Below are 18,610 nucleotides of genomic sequence, written 5' to 3'. Positions count from 1 at the left end.
AGCCAGCGTTTCAGGCTGCCTGACATGTGGAAGCCAGATTTTAAAGGCAAAGCATCGCTCAGATATTTATCCCTCCACTGAGGATCAGCTGACTCCAAGGGCATGGCTGCTGCCATGGATCTTCAAGGGGGAGGAAGGAGGATGGATCCAGTAACATGGACGTAACAGGTCCAGTAACATGGACGTAACAGGTCCAGTAACAGGTGACGGTGCACACTGCAAATGGAGATGGGGCATTTCCTCACGGGGGTAGCTGAAGCCAGCTGTGGTTAAGGCCAGAAGGTCCAAGGGCTCTTCTCTGCCAAGTTTAGTCTTGGATGACAGTGAAATGTGCTTAATTTGACAGTTTCATTTTAACATGTATGGGCAAAGCCTAGAAAGAGGCAGCAGCAGCATGGGAACAGAGTTAGATTATTGCAAGGCCTCTTTGCTGTTTGTCTCAGCCCAGCCTGTACTGAAAACTGATAGAAAAAAATTACAGATACTGACTCTTCACCCTAGCAATCAAATCACTGAACACAGCTTATAAAAATAAGCCTTTCACTAGAAATGCCAAACTGTGCCACACCTTTGGCATTACCACAGTTGAAAGCTTGGGTGCAGCATTGGGGCTGGAAAACAGGAAAACTTTCTCCTTATCACTCTTCTTCTTTATTAAAAAAAAAAAAAATTAAAAAAAAGTAAATTAGGAGATTGATATGACTTATAAGAAATACATTTGTTTCCTGTCCACAAGGGGATAATGCAGTTCCTCAAGTAGCCACTGAAGCAGTAGAGAGAACTAGGTGGTCAACAAATTTAACCACATACTGTCAAATGCACGGAGATGTCCCAGCTAGTTTGGGGCTGTGTGTTGGTGGAGACTGGGAATAATGCTTCGAAGGTCCACTTGACTTTCCCCCAAAGAAACATGAAGTGCATCTTTCTTCACCAATACTTCGCTCTTCATCAGATGATACAAAGCCATTGGCTGGTTTGTGATGTATGCCGGGCCACCAACTTCCATGGCATTTAAAGTCCAGTGCATTCTGCAGACTATTTCAGGACAAAGTATTTTGGCAGTGTTGCCAGGCATACCGATCACCTACCAGGTAGGCCTAACACCAACTATACTTCTCTCCAGGCTCTTGATAGTCAAGTACCACCATGGTGGTCCATCACTGGCCACTATGCAGCCATCACCTCCCTTCTGCTCACAGTCCCCATACTGAGGAAACTGCTGTCTCCATTTCACACAAGTGCACCCCAGGCATGCAGGGCAGTGAAGGGTTAATTTAATTAGTTCTGTGTGTGCTCAAAGAATTACAGGCAACTTCATTTAATTATTAAGTAGCCAATCAGGTAATCTCTGTATCTGATTAGCACGCTAATGAAATAATGTCTTCCAGTTCAAAGCTGTCATTCCAATCAGGAGACAGCCCTTCAGCTAGAAGGAAAAGCTGGCTAGGTTTCCATGGGCTCAAAGCTTCGGATTTTGCGGAGAGGATGGGAGCAGGGAGTGGAAACCTTTCTGCTTCCCTCTCATCATCTCTGCCTCTGCACAGAACAGCACAGATCCCCCTTCCAGATGGGAGAGCATATTGGCTCCAGAGAGGCTCCCTGGTGCTCTAGGCAAGCGTCCTGTGTCACCACCACCTCATCCCTTCTCTCACAGTCCCAGATGTCCAAGAACACTCCAGACGACCAGAGCCTGGAGAGCACCAGGCTGTTAGCGTACCACCCAGGCACTGACAACCGAGAGATCTGCTAAATATGTGGGGCATAATTCTGCTATGGTCCACATGGGAGAAGACTCACTCAGCAAAGCCATTATAGCACTAAGAGGAAGCCAGGAACCCTCCTCCTTCCCCCATGCCGTGCTCTGCTCCTGTGTCATACGCAGTTATTTCCAGCCTGGGGAAAAGTGCAAGGCGGCAGCTGTCACACGAGGCAAGGACTTGCCCCTTTTAAACAGGGATTTCAGGACTAAATGACCCATTACAATTAACACAGCTGCAAGAACTGGGACACTTCCACACAGCCAGAGAGGGGCTTTGGGAGAGGGGGAGGAAAGAAGGTTACGATAGTACTTCCAAGGCCTGGTGTGGAGTGTCCCACCCTTATGCTTTTTAAGTATTATTAGCTCAGCTGTCTCCTCTTCCAATTCAGCCTAAGCCCAGCAGGGCAGCTGAGCTGGGGTGCACAGATCAGCCCCAGCCTGCCACACCACCTCCTTCCTCCATTAGCCCCCAACTCACACAACTGCTCCTGCTCAGACCTGACTCAGAAACTCCCTCTCCCCAAAGAGCAGCACTGGCTGCTTCACAGAGCAGCAGCATCGTGGTTGCTCTTAGCCTGTAGCCATGCAGATGCTAACTTTTATTTAGCTAGCCCAGGTTTATCAGAGGGGCTGCAGCAGGATGTGCGGTTCAGCATGACTGAACCATCCCGGTGTTTATCCGTGGAGATGTGACAGATGTTGCTGTCCACACTCAAGCAAGCCCTGTGCTGCTGCATCTGTACTTCCCTATGGCCTCTGCTGCTGGTTTAAATGCTGCCTCAGCTCCAATTGCCACAGTGTCTCTCCATCATAGGGCAGACACTCCCATTTCTGAGCACTAGATCACCCTCCCGGTGATGCTCCCATTCTTCTGGGGCATTTCCCAAGAAAAGAGGAAATGCTTCCTCTCCAGGAGGATGCTCACACCAAACAGCACTAGTTTTGGTTAAGGCACCACACTGAAAATAAATTCTGAGAGAATCCCAAGAGGTAGCAGTAAAATTCTGAGCAGTCCCCAGCCAGCTAGCTAGACAGCTGGCTTTCTATGAGAACGCTGAAGTCTTGACACTTTCTGTTGACCCTTTTTTCCTGAGCATATACCATGAATGAGAAATGGGAAAGAGGGAAAATGTAGCTCCCTCTCTTTTCTCTGCTGACCGCAGACATTCCAAATGAAGGAAACCAGTTAGATCAAGAAATTCAGGCTTGGACAGCACAGTGAAGCATCTACTAATAATCAATCCCTTCACAGCAGCCTTCCTGCCAACTGGCTACAGACTAGGCAATGATCATAAATTGTAGTTACTCCTCCAAGGAAAAACAACACATCATATGGTGGTCGATGTTCATCCTTTAATTCTGAAAACAGTCTCAGTGGTTAGAACAAAAAAAGAGACAGTGCTTTCTAACTGCCCATCCTGAAAAAAGCCAGCCCTGAAATCCAAGCTTGTGTTTCACTTTTCAAAAAAAAAACACAACCAAAAAAACCCCAACCAACGACCACCAACAAAACCAAAACAAAACAAGCCAAAAGTGATTAAACTTGTTATTAAGGTTAGGAGAAAACTTTGAAAACACTGATGGGAGAGTTTATTTGCTACCAAGATAAAATTCACCCCCACATTTCAGTCATCCTACTACCTCAGGAAGCCTCAAGACAGAGCAGCCCCATCCCTTTACTAACCAGCATGCAGATGCAATATGAGCCCAACTTAGCACAAGAGACTCAAACAGCCACCTGGGGACCCGCATTCCTTGACAGCTCCGCCACCGTGCACATTCCAGTCCCCTCATCCCCCGGCCTCGAAACCAGGTCAGAGAGGCACAGCATGACCTGATCTCCACCCCTGATAGCATCAAGCCCTGTCCCATCCCCTCTTGCCACCCTTGCCGCAGACTCAGGCCACACGAGCCACGCCTCTCACCCCACCCACCCCGATGAGGAGCACAGAGCAAAGATCCAGATACCCATCATGCATGTGAAGGAAGACTCCATGCCATGGCTATTTGTGGATCAGCCAGCATCCAAAACTTCCCAAAATGAGAAAGTTCGGGCGTTTGGCAGGTCAGATGCTTACTACAGTGAGTAGTTTGTTCCACTGAGGGACTCGTAACACCCTCCCAAATTACACACTGCCCTTTACAGTGCACTGAAGCAGCTGGAATCGGCTCCCTTCTCACATTCCTTAATAAGCACTTCCATCAGAGGGCAGGGTGGATGCAGGGCATCAGCTGCAGTTAAACATAAGCAGGAGCTGGACTTCCTTTCCCCATGCTCCGTGGTACTATCTGTGGTCTAAGAATAAATATCAAACACCACCCAGCCTGCTGGGGCAGGGGGAGTCAAGTGGTCCGAGTTCCCAGGCATAACAGGTCTCTCTGTTACAGGAGACTTTCACTCTGCCTCCCTCAAGCAACAGCCTTCAGCAGGGCCCCCTGATAGCTGGTTGAGATCCTACAGATCATGGAAAGATAATCCATTGCACTACTAATGCACTACTGCAGCTGTCCATGGAGAAAATCCCCTTTCAAAAAAAAAAAAAAAAAAGGAAAAAAAACCCCCACAAAAAAACAAAACTCAAAAACAAACTAAAAACCTCAAGCCCTTTGATCCTCTCCAATACACAATTATCTTAAGGGCAAAATAGTCTTCTGTGCCTCAGCACCTTGTATCAGGCTGAAAGAAAGGAAATCAAGACTGCTATTCCCTGTTTATTCTACATGGCTGCCCTGTCTGACAAGGCAAGCTGCTCCAGCCTCTTCAGCTTAGGCAAGCAAATCCCTGTGGGTAGATACATGCATTGCTGGGTGACCAGAGACTAAGAGAAACTTTTGGGGTAAAAAAAGTGTTGTTGTTTTTTTAAAAAAAATAAAAGCCTGAATTTCTAAGAAAGAATCAGTTCTTTCACTGTTTTTGTGAGCAAGAGTGTTGTTTGCAGAGCAATTTAACTGATTTCAACTCCACGCTCAGGTCAGACTTTTAAAGGAACAATTTAAAGGATGATTTAAAGCTGACCACCATCAACTTTAACTTCAGCTTCTTCTAACCAGAATGCTAACTCAAAGAAATACAGCAAGCCTTGATAAAAGTCCCAAAAAACAAACCCCACAACCCTTTTACAGAGTTCTTCCCCAGGTCCCCCCCCCCAGCTGCATGACCTCTTGTTACCTGTGCAGTCTCACTCCACCTGCCACCCAGGGCTGCAGTGAGATAAGTGTTTCTTTCAGCAGAAGGGTCAGCTATAAAAAGCCCTTCCCCTCCTGGCTGCCTGTTTCCATTCCCATGCCACTGCTCCTTCAGTCATGCTGCTACAACCTTGTTGTGGGGCTGCAGAGAGATGGCTGGGGGAACTGCTTCCAGCTCACTTAAAGAAAAATAAACAATAATAATTTTTTTAAAGTTGATGTTTTAACACTGTGTGAGCAGTTTTACTGCTACCTGTGATGGGTGGCAGGAGCTGCCCAGGTAAGGTGGCTTGAGAATTGATGCCCTCAGGTTCCACCACACACTACTCATAAGTCCATGGTAAAAACAAAGGGAAAACGGCCACGTGATGGCAAACTCTTCAGAGAGGAATACAAAAAAGGGGGGGAACTAATTTCTCTAATGTGCTGAAATCTTTTTATTTTCAGAAGTGCTCAAACTGTACTTTATACACAGATCTTTAGAAAACTCATCTTAAAATCCCAACAAAGTATTACTCCTTGTGCACATTTCTCCATCAATCAGCTGTTAATGAGTTTTGAATACTTGACTGACTCAACAAATAGCAACAGGAGAGCCTTGGGATGCACAGTTTATACAGTGAGTGCTCTCCATATTTGTCCCTCCCAATCATCCCAAACATGTCAAGATGCCACTGCACACTTGTGGCCTGGGAGCTGCGTGGGACAAAACATGATGTTTGCAAGAGAAAGACTGCAGAAAAGAGAAGTAAAGAGACACACTGAGAAACAGTAGACATGAAGGTCTGCCACCCTTCATGTTTGGGCTGAGAACTCTTCTGAAACCACTACTCATTTTTACTTGCAATGGCAATTTGGTTTGCATTTGAAAATACATTCCACTTTTACAGAGCACCCTTAATGTTACTTATTCAGGGGTCATGAAGCAACTTACCTGCTGGGCCAGTAAGGGCTAGGTGTAAGTGAGATCTAAAAATACCACAGTAAAGAATTGGAGGGGTCTTGCTTGCTGATTTTGGGTTTTCCCTTGCTTATTTTTCAGCATTTAAACCTTCCCAGCACACCAGAAGAGGGAGCTTTTGACTCCTCTCCCAAGCTCATCATTTGTTTTATATTAGCAACAATGACAAGCTCTATTAAAAGTCAAGCTCTTCAAGTGAACTCTCACCCTTTGCCTCCTAAAACAAACAAAAAAAACCAAGCGAGAGAAAAAAACACTAACCAACCGACCACAACCCTTTCTGCCTTGTGTTATGGATATAGAGATATTTTTTCTGCTACACAACTCCATGTGTACAGCGCTCACCAGAAATGAGAGAACTAATGCTGCCTTCCAAGCCCTTGGCCATGCAAAGCTCCAGGCCCTTTATGGCAGATTTAACTGGAAAGAAAGAGCCAGAGAATTAAGAGCTTTACCAACGAGGAGGAAAAAGACTCTTCAGAGCTCCTTTTACATCACCAGCTCCAGAAAGCAGAACTAACCTAAGGCTAGAGTTTGAGGAGATACAGTGGACTGACCCAGCAGCTTGTGGCCACCAAAAGAAGGAGGTCCTGTTCCCATCACAGCACTGCAGAACTGCAACCAAGAGCTCAGGCAGGACCAAGCAAGCAGCTGGGCTGGTGCCAGGGGAAGGGCAGACCAAAAGTAAGAGCCAAAGTAAGAGATTGATAAGGACAGAAATCTTCCTTCTGGCATCTGTCAGACCCCAAAAGCAAAGCTTGGCATTTCACTACTCCTTCAGCAGCATGTGTGCCCTCCTTCACCCTGAGCTGAGCACACCAGTTTGACCACATCGATGGAAAACCCAGCAGAGAGACTCTCACAGCCCCACCAGCCTGTTGTTGAACTAAGCTAAATTAATATAGGAAAGGGTTGAATCATCGTAAGTATACCTAGGATGAAGAGCTTTGCACTGCTTATCTCAGACCAGTTCCAAAACTGTGTTTAACTGGTGGGCTGGTCAAGGGCAGAGGTGGCCTGAAGACCATCATGTCCTTCATGTTTCAAATTGTTCAGTCTTAACTTTACAGACTGCTTTCTCCAGACAGCCCTCAGCATCCCTGGCCTGGATACCAGCAGCTTTCCTTTTTTGGTGGAAAGCTGGTGTTTTAACTAGACATTTACAGGATAGAAAGAGTTTGTCAAGCAGTTCATCCAGCTTTGAAAGGAGTTGCCACGTTGGGCTGCAAGGCTACCTTGGAGGAAAGCAAAGACCTTGACTGCCACCATCCCACAGTGTCAAGTTATTCCCATGTCCCCAGTAAAAGGCAGTCTTCAAATTCCACCCCACCCCCCAAGAAACAACCCCAAAACCAAAACAAAAAGCAGAAAACTGTGTGCCCTGGCAGCAAGCAAATCGCACTAGGACCACTTTTCCTCATCAGCTGTTTTCTGTGCCTCACACAAAAGGCTGCAAACCCTTCCTAATTGCAGGAGCCCTCCACCTAACAGATCCTGCTCTTGGGGCCCTCCTCCCCAGGAACTGGGGGAGAAATGGGGCACAATAGGAAGGAGACCGGCTAAAGGGAATAGATCTGTTAAATTAACACATTTTCTGTCAACCAAATCAGCTGCCCCTAGTGCTATTGTTGGTGAAACAATGGAGACCCCAGGAATGGGCACCCATTAAAAGGAACAAGCCTGCTGAAAGGATACACTCTGAGGCACAGCCTTGTGTGTTTAACAGGATTCTCTACTGTAAGGAAGGAGGAATCACTAGGCTACATTGTTCCCACCACTAGACCAGATGCTGTTGCTTCTGGTAACGAGGATGGAGGGAAAAAAATAATTTTCATACCTACCTACAGTAAGGTTTACAGGCTAAACTTTTAATTCAGGAGCTTAAAACTCCCTGTCTGTTGTTATTTCTGCCTATGCCCCTTTTCTCGAGGAGATTTTTGCCTGAAAGAAGTCTATGAAAGCATCCATTGCCATTACAAAAGTTAATTCTTCACCCTTCATGCAGGCACTTAACAGATGCCAGGGGCAGAATGGCACAGCTCTGCCGGCATTATTCGCTTGGAGAGAAAGACCGCAGTCAAGCAGGTCTACATGTAAAGCCGCAACACTTTAAAGGTGTTACTTCTAGCTGGTCTGGCGAGATCAAATTCCGAAAGGAACAAACTTAAGGCCTCATATATTTGGATGCACTATGCAGAGGTTTACATTGGTACAAGGTTGTGGCAGCCGGGTCTTCGTAAACAAAGCCATCTGCAAAGTCATATCTAAGCTACTACACAAAACGTATTTTTTCCCTAGAGGGAAAAAAAGGCTTGCACCAGGTCATCATAAATTGGTTTTTAAACAAGTTCGGCTAACGCCAGACATGATTTTCAAAGTCAGCTGCACTAGTGGAAGAGGTAATTGCTTCCAACTACTAACACCACAGAAAATCAGCCCCCATGTACTACATCCAAATCTCTGAAATTCCTATGTTCCTCTTTCTCTTCTGCCTTCAACTGTTAACAGTTTTTCACTGACTCCCCTCTCACCTAACTCAGATCCATTAAAACGTTGCTGTCAAAATAACGTTCCTCATCTGTTGTTCAGACACCTCTTGGCTGTGTACAGTCACTTCTGGTTTCTTTTCATAGGCTTAAGATAATGTTTTAACTCACATATCAACCTCCTGAACAACTTTTTTTTTTTTTTTTTTTTTTTTTTTTTTTTTTTTTTTAAATTTAATGCAATTACACTAGATTCTCCTTGTACAAAAACATAAACACTTATTTAAATAATTTTAAGATCTACAGTTAGGAAAGATGTGACTTACGTTTGAAACAGAAACTAGATATAATGCTTTCCAATTTGCAGACCACTTGAAACAACAGCTATGAGAAGTATCTCTCTGCCTCCCCTTCCATTAATCTCAATGAACTCTAGAGCCCAATACTGACATGTAGAGTGTTAATAATTCTATTATGAACAGATAAAGTAAGGCAGCAAAAGTGAAGACCAGTGAAGTTAAGAACTGCTGCTGGAACAGACATGGGGAGAGGGGATGAGGCACTGCTGAAACAACTGAACCAAACAGTGGATGGGACATACAGAAAGAACAAAAAAACCCAGCACTAACCCTCCATTGCATTCTTGGTTTTTAAACACGATTTTCAAATTAAAAATACCCAACTCACACCCTTTACTTAGATGAAGCTGATACTGCCCTGGGTAGCCAGAGCCACCATGGAGTGACAGTGGTCCATAAATGGATCTCAACACAACGGGGTTGACATTTTCCAGTATGTTTGAAGTTCTTATTTTTCCAGCCCTGTCTACTCACTGTACAGCACTTCTCTTTGCACTGGCAATTACTCCATCTTTTCTCAAACAACCTGTTCTTTCTAAAGCCAGGTGCTTTGCAGAAAAGTGAAGTTTTAGTGAGTAGACCAATTGCTCACTCTCCTTTCTGACAGTCAGTGCCCTCTCCCTTCCACTTTAACATTGCCTACCAGCAATGGGCAAATGGCAAAAGGGACAGATATCCTTATGCCAGAACTATTCTACTGAAAAGGCATTTAAACTAGCTCAGACTTACCCGTCAATGAGTAGAAATGACCTACATGACATTCACTGACATTTTGGTTAGCTTGCTGCACCTACTTGTTGCATTTATTTTAATCAGATTCTAAATTGGAAGCTACCTGGCAACCTGAGCTATCATACAACAGAATAAGGCATCAGCAAATGCTGTATAATCTACTGTAATATAAATAATAATGCAGTATCAGACCCTCTATAGAGAGGGGAAGGCTTAGCACTCAGATGCTGTACCACACTGCCTGTACAATTAACTTTGTACAAACCACTGATGCAACAGGAAGGTTATGGCATTTTTGTCTCAGATCACAAGGGACTCACCCAGAGGATTCCACAGAGAAATTTCAGTGGGATCTAACATGACAGGGCAGTGGAGGTCAAAGCATATTTGGCCACCCAGTCATCACTAGGAACCACATTTTTCCAACATATTAAAATTCTAACACTCATGGAGTTTAGTACATTAAAAAATATTTTTTGCTTTTAAAGTTCTGGAGTTTGCACAGGCAAAAAAAAATAAAAATGCCCTGTTCTTTGCTTTCTCCTTCACATGGCTGTTCTTCTCTCCACACTCTTCCTCCTCCTGGGGAACCCATGGGAGCAGTAGCAGCCACCAACTTGCAAGACCCACATAATATTCCTGAGAGAAAAAGCCTGTTTAAGAAGTGGCAGGGCAGATACCACACTATAGAGGAAAAAGGTGGACAAGAGCAGCAGTGCTCTGTCTGTGGGTGGGAGGAACATACCTAAAGGTAAAGCCAGAGCCTGAAGTGCTAGGAAGGGGCAAGAGGTAAGGAAAAGCATCTTAAAACTCTAGTGAAGTTAATAGCAGACGCAATTTGCCCAAAGGCGCTTTTAAAAACCACAGGAAAAGATTTATGTTTTCCCTGTGTAATGTGGCTTTTCCCCCTTTTCCAAATAAACTAAGTTAAAAACAATGTTTTGCCTATTTTCAAGCACGTTTTGGAAAGTCACCTTCTTCTGACCTACCCGGGCAGAAGTTCCTAAATGTTTTTAGCCCACAGCTCCTGGGAACACATGCCAAAGAGCTGGGTGGCCGCACCACACTGGCTTCTGTCCAGTGTTTTCAAGTTGTGCTAAAATACAGTTGAAAACCCTAAATATCCTCCTAATATTTTCAACGCAAACAATCCCTGCAGCTGCCAGGAGGATATTCCAGTTACAGAGGGGAGGGCACATAGCCAGGAGACACTTTTGTCATGAAAGGTACATTACAGTACAGTCTTGAAGAGGGGAACAAATCACCCCCTATCCTTGCCTGTACTAACTTGCCTGTGAAACACATCCTTTCGGTCCATCACGGCAAGGCATAAAAAAAATTATTACGTGCTCCATGTAAGCAGACTTCCTCTGGCTGGAGTACTCTTAGAGTAGGTAAGAACAAATTGACTCGATGCAGATTTTTACAAACCACCAAGAAAGAAGCCACAACAACCAAATCAACACATGTAAAAGCCCACTTTTGAAGTGGCATGAAAGTTTTGTACAACAGATGGCCGACAAGGCAGCCATTTAAAAGGGGCAGAGGGGGAAGAAAAACCCCCCACCCCAGGAGACAGAAGTTTTCTCTGCCATCCTCAGAGATCCACGTAAAAACACGGTGTGAAGCTGAATGCGTCACAGAGCACCCGCTCCTGGCCCACTGAACTTTTGACCCTCTGACGGTGGCTGAACCCCTCCAGAGTCCATCGCCTGGTGATGCTGCAGCAGAGATTTGAAAAGAGGAGCCCTGTGCCTCGTCAGGCGCCTGCATCTGCCAGAGCCAGCATGGGGGCTGGCTGCACCCACCCCCTCCCCGAACAATGCCCAGGGACCAGCCTGATGGATGCGCTTCTTTCTTTCAGTTTTGGACACCCTTTCCCTGTAGTCTCTGGCTACACACTGGTCCAGCAAAAGAAAACAAAACATCTGCTTCCCAGGTTTCTGATATCCAACTGCTGATGGCAGCCCCACATCTGGAAGCTTCACTATCTTTTGGGCCAATAAGTGGAGGGCAAAAGGTTTGTATTTCAAAAGAAAAAAAAAATAAGAAAAGATCTCTGTGCTATCTCCCTATAGGAAAGCTCCCAAACTTCTCAAATACCATCATCAAATCTGCTCGGCATGAGAGGGATATGTCCAGATGGTCTGTTGTTACACAGCCTTCCAGCTATCTATGGACAGACCTGCCAGGAAAAAAAAAAACATAACCAAAAAACCAACAACAAAAAAAAACCCCAACCAAAAACAACAGTTAAGAGGGAGAGAAACAAAACAAAAATATAACTACAGCTTTAAAATAAACAACAAAAACCACCACGAAAACATATTGGAAGCTCAGGGTTTTGTCTGCTTTGGGAACTGCAAAGACTGCAGCTATAAAACTACCCTTCCCTAAAACTGAGTGAAGGCAAAGGGGAGGGTATATTTGTTGCAGATTTGTTTAAAACACTTACAAAAAATGCCTCCCCTCTGAAGATACAATAGTATCAGAAAAAAAAAAAAAAAAAAGTCATCAACCAGGATTTAAGCTCAGCCCTTCTCAGAAGAATGTATGTACTCTCCAAGAAGAGTTTGGAGTAAGAGTAAGGCCATCCACAGAAACACAGAACATGGTCAGACAAACATTTGTGATGATGCTCAGGAGTTTGAGCGTGACCACCCTCCAGCTGAAACCTACCGAGGTGAGCCACTCCTGCTCTCCAGATTCTGCCAGAAGATACAAGAAAACAGGTTGACCCAAACCACTTGCTTTACTTTGTATCCAAATGGACAGGGACACATGGCCATGGATTACCCACCAGGGACAGTAAGTTCTGAGGAAAGGGGCAGTAAATTCTCAAACCATTTGAATCTAGCCACAAGCACACCTCCTCCCCACAATAACCAAAGTAACGAAATGTCATTTGTTGATTACTACAGTTTCAATTTTTGATGGCTGTCTCAGGTTTTAATTTCACCTAATACTGCCTCAAGTCCTAGAGTTTTCTCACACCTTTGGAAGAATGGCCACCTCTGTTTTAATCAGGCACCAATAAACCTCAAAGCATATCTCAGAGGCAGCAGTGAAAATCGGCACCATCAATCCAAGGTCCAGAACCAAGGGGGAGACTTCTTCATGCAGTTGAATAAAACAAAAAACAAAAAAGACATGGAGCGATACTATTAGAAAAAAAGTCCAAGTCCCTTCATTGGCCATCGGTTTCACACCACACCTTTGGGTAAGCTCTTTGTGCAAAGCACCAATCCCAGATACACTTGAGACCAGTGGTGAGACTGGAACAACTGCACCAGGCAAGGGGTAACAGGATGATGAGCTTCATGGAGCAGCGAATTTTGAAACTGCCTGAGCTGAGCTGTTCACACAGTGCCGGGAAAAGGAGATTTAGTCAGCGTGCCTGACTATGCCGGGAGTTCTGACAGCTGCATCCGTCCTCTCACAGCATCCCGATTTCAACCACGTTTTCCACTGTCTCTTGGACAAACATGCCATCCTTTAAAAAAAACATTTCTACCACGAGTTATTGGGGGGGGGGGGGTTGCGACATTTTCGGTGGGCTGCTTCTGCTCAGCAACACCCCCAGCACCAACCCGCCCACGCTCCTCATGCCGGGCAACCCCCCAAAAAAGCTAGTTAATTTGTTCCGAGTGATGTTAACTCCCCCACCCTAAGCGTGCTCCGAGAACCAAAGGGGAGCCCACATTTACTTCATTTGTGAAGAAAGCCAGATGCTAATTGCCTCCAAAGGTGAAAGGCTAGTGTCTTGGCCCTTTTATCATTGTAAATTCAGGTTCCTTCAAGACTTTGCGCTGCTGGGCCCGGAGAGCCTCCCCCTTTAATGGTTTGGCATCAATAGGAGGGGGAGGGGAGTTCCCTTTCGCAAGAAGTTGCATCATTGAGAGACCTTATCCCCTTTCAAGATTTCGCACCGCATAAGGGATTCCCCCTCTTCAGAAAATCACATCCTGCTAGAGGAGTTTTACTCTTTAGTGCTTCGCGCATCCCATTGAACTTTTAAGCATCTTTGGAATTCGCATTCACGGGGCAATTACTGTCTAAAAAACACACGCCACCACGTTATTCACCCGGTTTATTGCCAACGCGCCGGCAAGAATAGCTTTTCACAGCAAGCACAAAAGATTTCCTACCCAGACATACTTTGTAGCCAAAGCACAAAATATTTACGGAACATTAGCCACACACCCGAAAATAAGAATTGAATTTTTAAAAAACCAACCAACAACAACCACCAAACAAACAAAAAAAACACCCACACAAGAAAGTTTCAGAGGAAATTTGGTGAAAAGGTACGAAAGCCGAGAGTTTTTACCCTAGGTGGGAGACAAGAGGCAGATGGAAGGCACCGTCGCACCCCGCAGCCTCTGTAGAGCCGCACAATGAGCGGCGCGGTGCCCTGCGGAGCCGCCCGGCCTGGCCGGGGCTCGCCGGGATGCGGGAGAAAAGCTGCACCTCCCGCCGCCCGGCTCGGGGCCCCTCCGCACCCCTCCACCCTGCAGCGGCACCTTCCCTCACACACGCCCCTCAACAAAAGGGACCAACTTGGGCACAGGCTGAGCGGGGTGGGGATGTCCCCCCCAGCAACAGCCACGGGTACCCCAGGGGGACAGGGGGGTTACCGAGACGAGCCCGCCACTCGCTGCCACCATTTTGGGCAAGGGGGACCCACCGCCGGCTCCGTCCCGAGCCCCCCCTCCCTGCCCCTCTTTGTGTGCGGGCACCGACCGGCCCGGCGGAACAATGCGGCCCGGCGACTGTCGGCCCCGCTCCGCTCGCGGCTGCCCCTGCCGTGCGCCCCGCCGGGTCCGGAGCTGGGGGAAGGAGGGGATCCTGCTCGCCGCCACTCCGGGACGGACGCGCCGAAAGTTTGCGAGCGCGCCCGGGAGGGACGGGGAAGTGTTTGCCTTTACCCCAAGCGGAGGCGTGACCCCTCGCCGCATCGCGCCGGGACCCAGCTGCACGCCGGGGGTGGGGGTGCGCCCCTCGCCCCACTGCCCGCCTGCACCGGGACCGGTGTGCGAGACCCGCCGGGCGGCGGGAGCGCAGCGGGGACGGCGCCACGGCACAGAAAGACGGAGACCGGCCGGCGGCTGCCCGGCGGGGCGGGCAGCGTGCGGAAAACGGCGGCCGCGGGGCTCTCACCTCGATCTCGAAGTCGGGCAGGCGAAACGCGGTGCGAAAGAGGGAGCAGAAGTGCGCGATGGCCGGGACTTCCCACCAGGAGCGGAGCTCGTCCAGCGCCACCGCCGCCTCGGGGCCACCGGTACCGGCCACGCCGTCCCCGCCGCCGCCGCCGCAGCCGCCGTCCTCCTCCGGGCACATCTCCCGCGGCTGCCTCCCTGCCTGCCGCCCGCTCGCTCCGTCCCTCAGTCCGCGGGCGGCTGCGTGCCGCCGCCGATCGGCGCTCCGGCTCCGCCCGCCCCCCGGCGCCGCGCCACGCCGCTCAGCCGCCGCCCCCCGGCGGCCCCGCGCTGCCCCCTCGCTGCCGCCCGCGCATGGGGCGGCTCGGCGCCGGCGTGGGGGCGCTAGGGCTGGCGAGGGCGCTGCTGCTGCTGCTGCCGCCGGCGGCCGCCGCCGCTGCCCGGACCCATCCTCCTCCGCCTCCCCGCGCCCTGCAGAGAAACGGCCGCGCCGCCGGGAACAGATGGGCTCGGGCCGGGGGACACGGGGAGGAGAGGGGGGGGTGATGGGGAATGGGGGACACGACGGGGTCCGGGGGATCGTGGGGGGGGCGGAGTCCCAGGCAGGGAGTGGGAGGGGCTCTCGGTGGGAGAGCCAATAGGAAGGCGAGGACGGGTGGGGGCGGGGCTAAACTGGCTCTGGGGGGCGGGGTGAGGGCTAGGGGGCAAAGCCGTGAGGGCGGGGCCGGGGCGGCTGGCGGGGCTGCGCGGCCGTGCACGAGGAGGGGGCGGAGCCAGAGCTCATCACAACAACCGGCGCCCCGCGCCCCCACGGCCACGCCCACTGTGGGCGTAGTCAGAGGAAAGTGGGGGGAGATACCGGGCGGTGGGCGGGGCGAAGGGAGGGGCTGCTGCCGTCCCCCGAGTGGCAGCAGGGGCTGCCCGGTATACGCCCCCATCTTCTGCGGGGCAAGGAAAGGGGGCGCCGGCCTCACCTGTGCCGTGCCCGCCCCCTCCACCACTGGAGCACAGCGATGGGATGTAGAGCCGCTCGGGGTTCTGTCCTCCCTCGCCTGCGGCTTGCCCCACACCTCAGGGGTCACCCGCCTCTGCTCCTCGCCTCGGGCTCGCTGGTGTGCAGCCCCGGTCTTTCCCCTCAGCCCGGGTGGATCTCCTGCTTATGTCCCCCGGGCATGGGGCTGGCCATCAAGCTGGCCGGGACAGTGCCTCAGCCCCAGTGAGTGCCAGGCCTGTGTCCCTGGCAGGTCACCAGGAGTGGCTGCGGATGCTTGGTGTGTCAGGGAGCAGCCAAGGGGCATCCCTCCAGGATTTCTGTTCTTACTTTGAATTTCTGGGTGAAGTATCCCAAGCAGAAGGAACTTCATGTATGTTCTCCACGTGTTGCTGCTCCTGCCATGAGTGAAACATCTGCCTATGCCCTGAGGCACTTTAGTATCTTGCCCTGCACCCCAGTACCTCCATTTCTCCTATTTTGAAATCTATTATAGAAATACATCCAGAACCCATGAAGATGGATTTTTTTTTTTTTTTTTTTTTTTTTTTTTTTTTTTTTTTTGTGGGACTGCCCCAATGACACACCAAGGTCCAGTGAAACACAGAGCTTCTACAGCTTTGCATGCTGTCACTGCATCCCTTTACAGCATCTTGGCTTGCCTCTACAGCCCAGTTTCCAAATGGTTGCAAAGCACCACTGTGCAGGACAGTAGAGCAAAGGCACTCACAGCTCAGGCAATTAGTCCAGAACTGACTGGACACACCCCACAGCCCAGTGATCGCCTGCACCCATTCAAGGAAACAGTGAAATGCCCAAGGTGGGATGGGAAGGGTGGTGCCACCTCCCCTCTCAGAGCAGCCTGAAGAGCACCTGGAGCAGGCTAAGGGAAAACCACATCACAGGTGTCCTGCTCTGTCTGAAATGGAATGGAATGGAAAGGAATGGAAAGGCTGGGGTTGAAAGCGACCTTAAAGATCACCTAGTTCCAACACCTCTCCTATGGGAATGGACATCTACCACTAGATCAGGTTGTTCAAGGCCCCATCCAACCTGGCCTTGAACACCTCCAGGGAGAAGGCAGCCACAGCTTCTCTGGGCAACCCTGGAGGCAAAGGCCAGTGGCATCAGTCAGCATCATCTTATTGCTGCTAAGCTAACACCAGCTCCGATTTCAGTCGGATCTCAGAAACTGCAGTCTCAAGCATACACTTTTCACATATTCAGTGTTTCCTCATCCTGTTTCCCTTCAAAATGAACTTGACAACAGAGAATAAGGTAAAAGCATAAACTCCGTGCTGTTCCCCTGAGCCACTGCCTAACAGACTGACCTGGGGAAACTCTGGTGGGGGGTGGGAACAGCTCGTTTAGAGAAGAAACAAATCAAGAGACAGAAGTATGGCTTGGCAAGAATGAACAAACTCTAATTTCATTGCCCTTTTTCATATTGCAGGATCAAGGGATACCCAGTGAAACTGGAGGGAAGCAAATTTACAATGGTGCAAGGAAATATTTGTACCATTTGTAATTAACACACGGCATTTGCTACCATGAGGTTTCATTGAGGCCAGGAGATTAGCAGGATTCAGAAATGGATTAGACATTTATATGGATACTGAGAACATTCATGGTCACATTAGACAGGATATAAATAAATTTTAGAAGGGATGTAAGCCTTCAGGCTTCAAGGCACAACATAACCACTAACTGGTGATGAGGGATTAGGGAGAACTTTCCCTTTTGGGCAGGTTATTCTATAATTGTCCACTACGGGGTTTCTTGCACCTTTCTTTCAAGTATCAGAGAGTGACAACTACTGAAATGACAAGTCTAGATTAGTAGGGCTGCTGGGTTGATCTGATGAGGCAACCTCTGATTTCAAGGGACTGTGGGCTTGAGAAATGGCATGGCAGAGGACAAGCTAAAAGAGATGGCATCAGGCCTCTTACATTGTTCCTCAGACACAGACCTCACTCTTCTTTGCTGTAAATTTCACACCCATAGCATAGATTTCTGAAGCCTTCCCCACCAAGGTTTTTCCAAAATGTGCACTGCTTAATTGGCTAGTTACATTTTTTAAGCATGGTGTTTGAGTCTGTTTTCCCAAAAACATTTTGACTTAGCTAATTTATTATTTGCAGAAGACATTGACACCTTGAATCTTTTCAAGGCACAATGACTCCAATACTTGATACTGAGCAAGGCAGTGTATGTTTTCTTGTGTCTTGCATCTGCCTGAACTGGGTTAAAAGAGCTCCAGCTGCAATACAGTAACTGCTGAAGAGGAGAGCGCCAGATAACTTATAGCACTTTGGCTATAAAATACCAATAGGTCTGCCTGAGAAATCTTGGAATGACAAATTTTCAGATACAATTTCCTTTGAATAAGTTACAGAACTCTGCATTATTACTTAATGCCTGATTCTTCCACAGAACAAACTGTTTTGTACTCTAGTCATTTAAGGGGAGTTTATTTTGCATTTCTGTCTTGCTCATTCTGTCTTGACATTCCTCACTGAATTCCTGTTGTGTCCAGCCATGGCTTATCTTACTGCTGCATCTTTGTTTGTCCTTGACACTAGGTCAAATAGCTTTGTAGTATCCCCACTCTATATCCCACTAAAAATTTTGAGAAGCTTAAATGAAGACTTTTTATCTCTCTTTTTTTCAGAAGAGCTATGGTTCCAATTTTACCTAACACTTTTTTGAATTAATTTGGCTCCCTCTATCGTCCCCATTATTTCTGTTGGTTTTGTTCTTTTTAGGCAAAGATGCTGGGGGCTTACCATGATCACTTCATTGATGTTCCTTCACTTTGCCAGACTCTTAAACTGTTCTTAAATCACTTCCTTGGTTTTACTATTCAAGCACAAAAATCTCTGGTCTCCTACTGCTGTTCAATAGTAGGCAAAGATTTGGTGAGTACAGTATGGTATTTCCTCTTCTTTGAGATATGTCTCCATTCACAAATTCATTT

The 18,610-nt window shown here is 48.1% G+C and overlaps 2 protein-coding genes across 2 annotated transcripts in view; one reads left to right on the top strand and one right to left on the bottom strand.

Annotated features, from left to right (window-relative positions):
• LOC103538191 (cat eye syndrome critical region protein 2) overlaps positions 1-14,825 on the bottom strand; it is a 94,641-nt gene extending 79,816 nt beyond the window's left edge. The window contains exon 1 of the mRNA XM_030444588.1: positions 14,644-14,825. The gene's annotated coding sequence lies outside the window, so the exon portion shown is untranslated. The remainder of the gene's footprint in view (positions 1-14,643) is intronic.
• On the top strand, positions 13,881-15,188 carry LOC115598153 (translation initiation factor IF-2-like). Its single transcript, XM_030448615.1, has one exon. It carries the CDS (start codon positions 13,881-13,883, stop codon positions 15,186-15,188), a length of 1,308 nt encoding a protein of 435 aa, XP_030304475.1.
• Positions 15,189-18,610: the final 3,422 nt, after the last annotated feature.

Source organism: Calypte anna, chromosome 1 (genome assembly GCF_003957555.1).
Source record: "Calypte anna isolate BGI_N300 chromosome 1, bCalAnn1_v1.p, whole genome shotgun sequence".
NCBI classification, from domain to species: Eukaryota; Metazoa; Chordata; class Aves; order Apodiformes; family Trochilidae; genus Calypte; species Calypte anna.
Note: the sequence above shows the minus strand (reverse complement) of the source record. Positions and strands in the feature narration are given on the sequence as shown.

Coding starts and splice junctions, on each gene's coding strand:
- LOC115598153 (XM_030448615.1), top strand. CDS start 13,881: ATGAGCGGCGCGGTGCCCTGCGGAGCCGCCCGGCCTGGCCGGGGCTCG.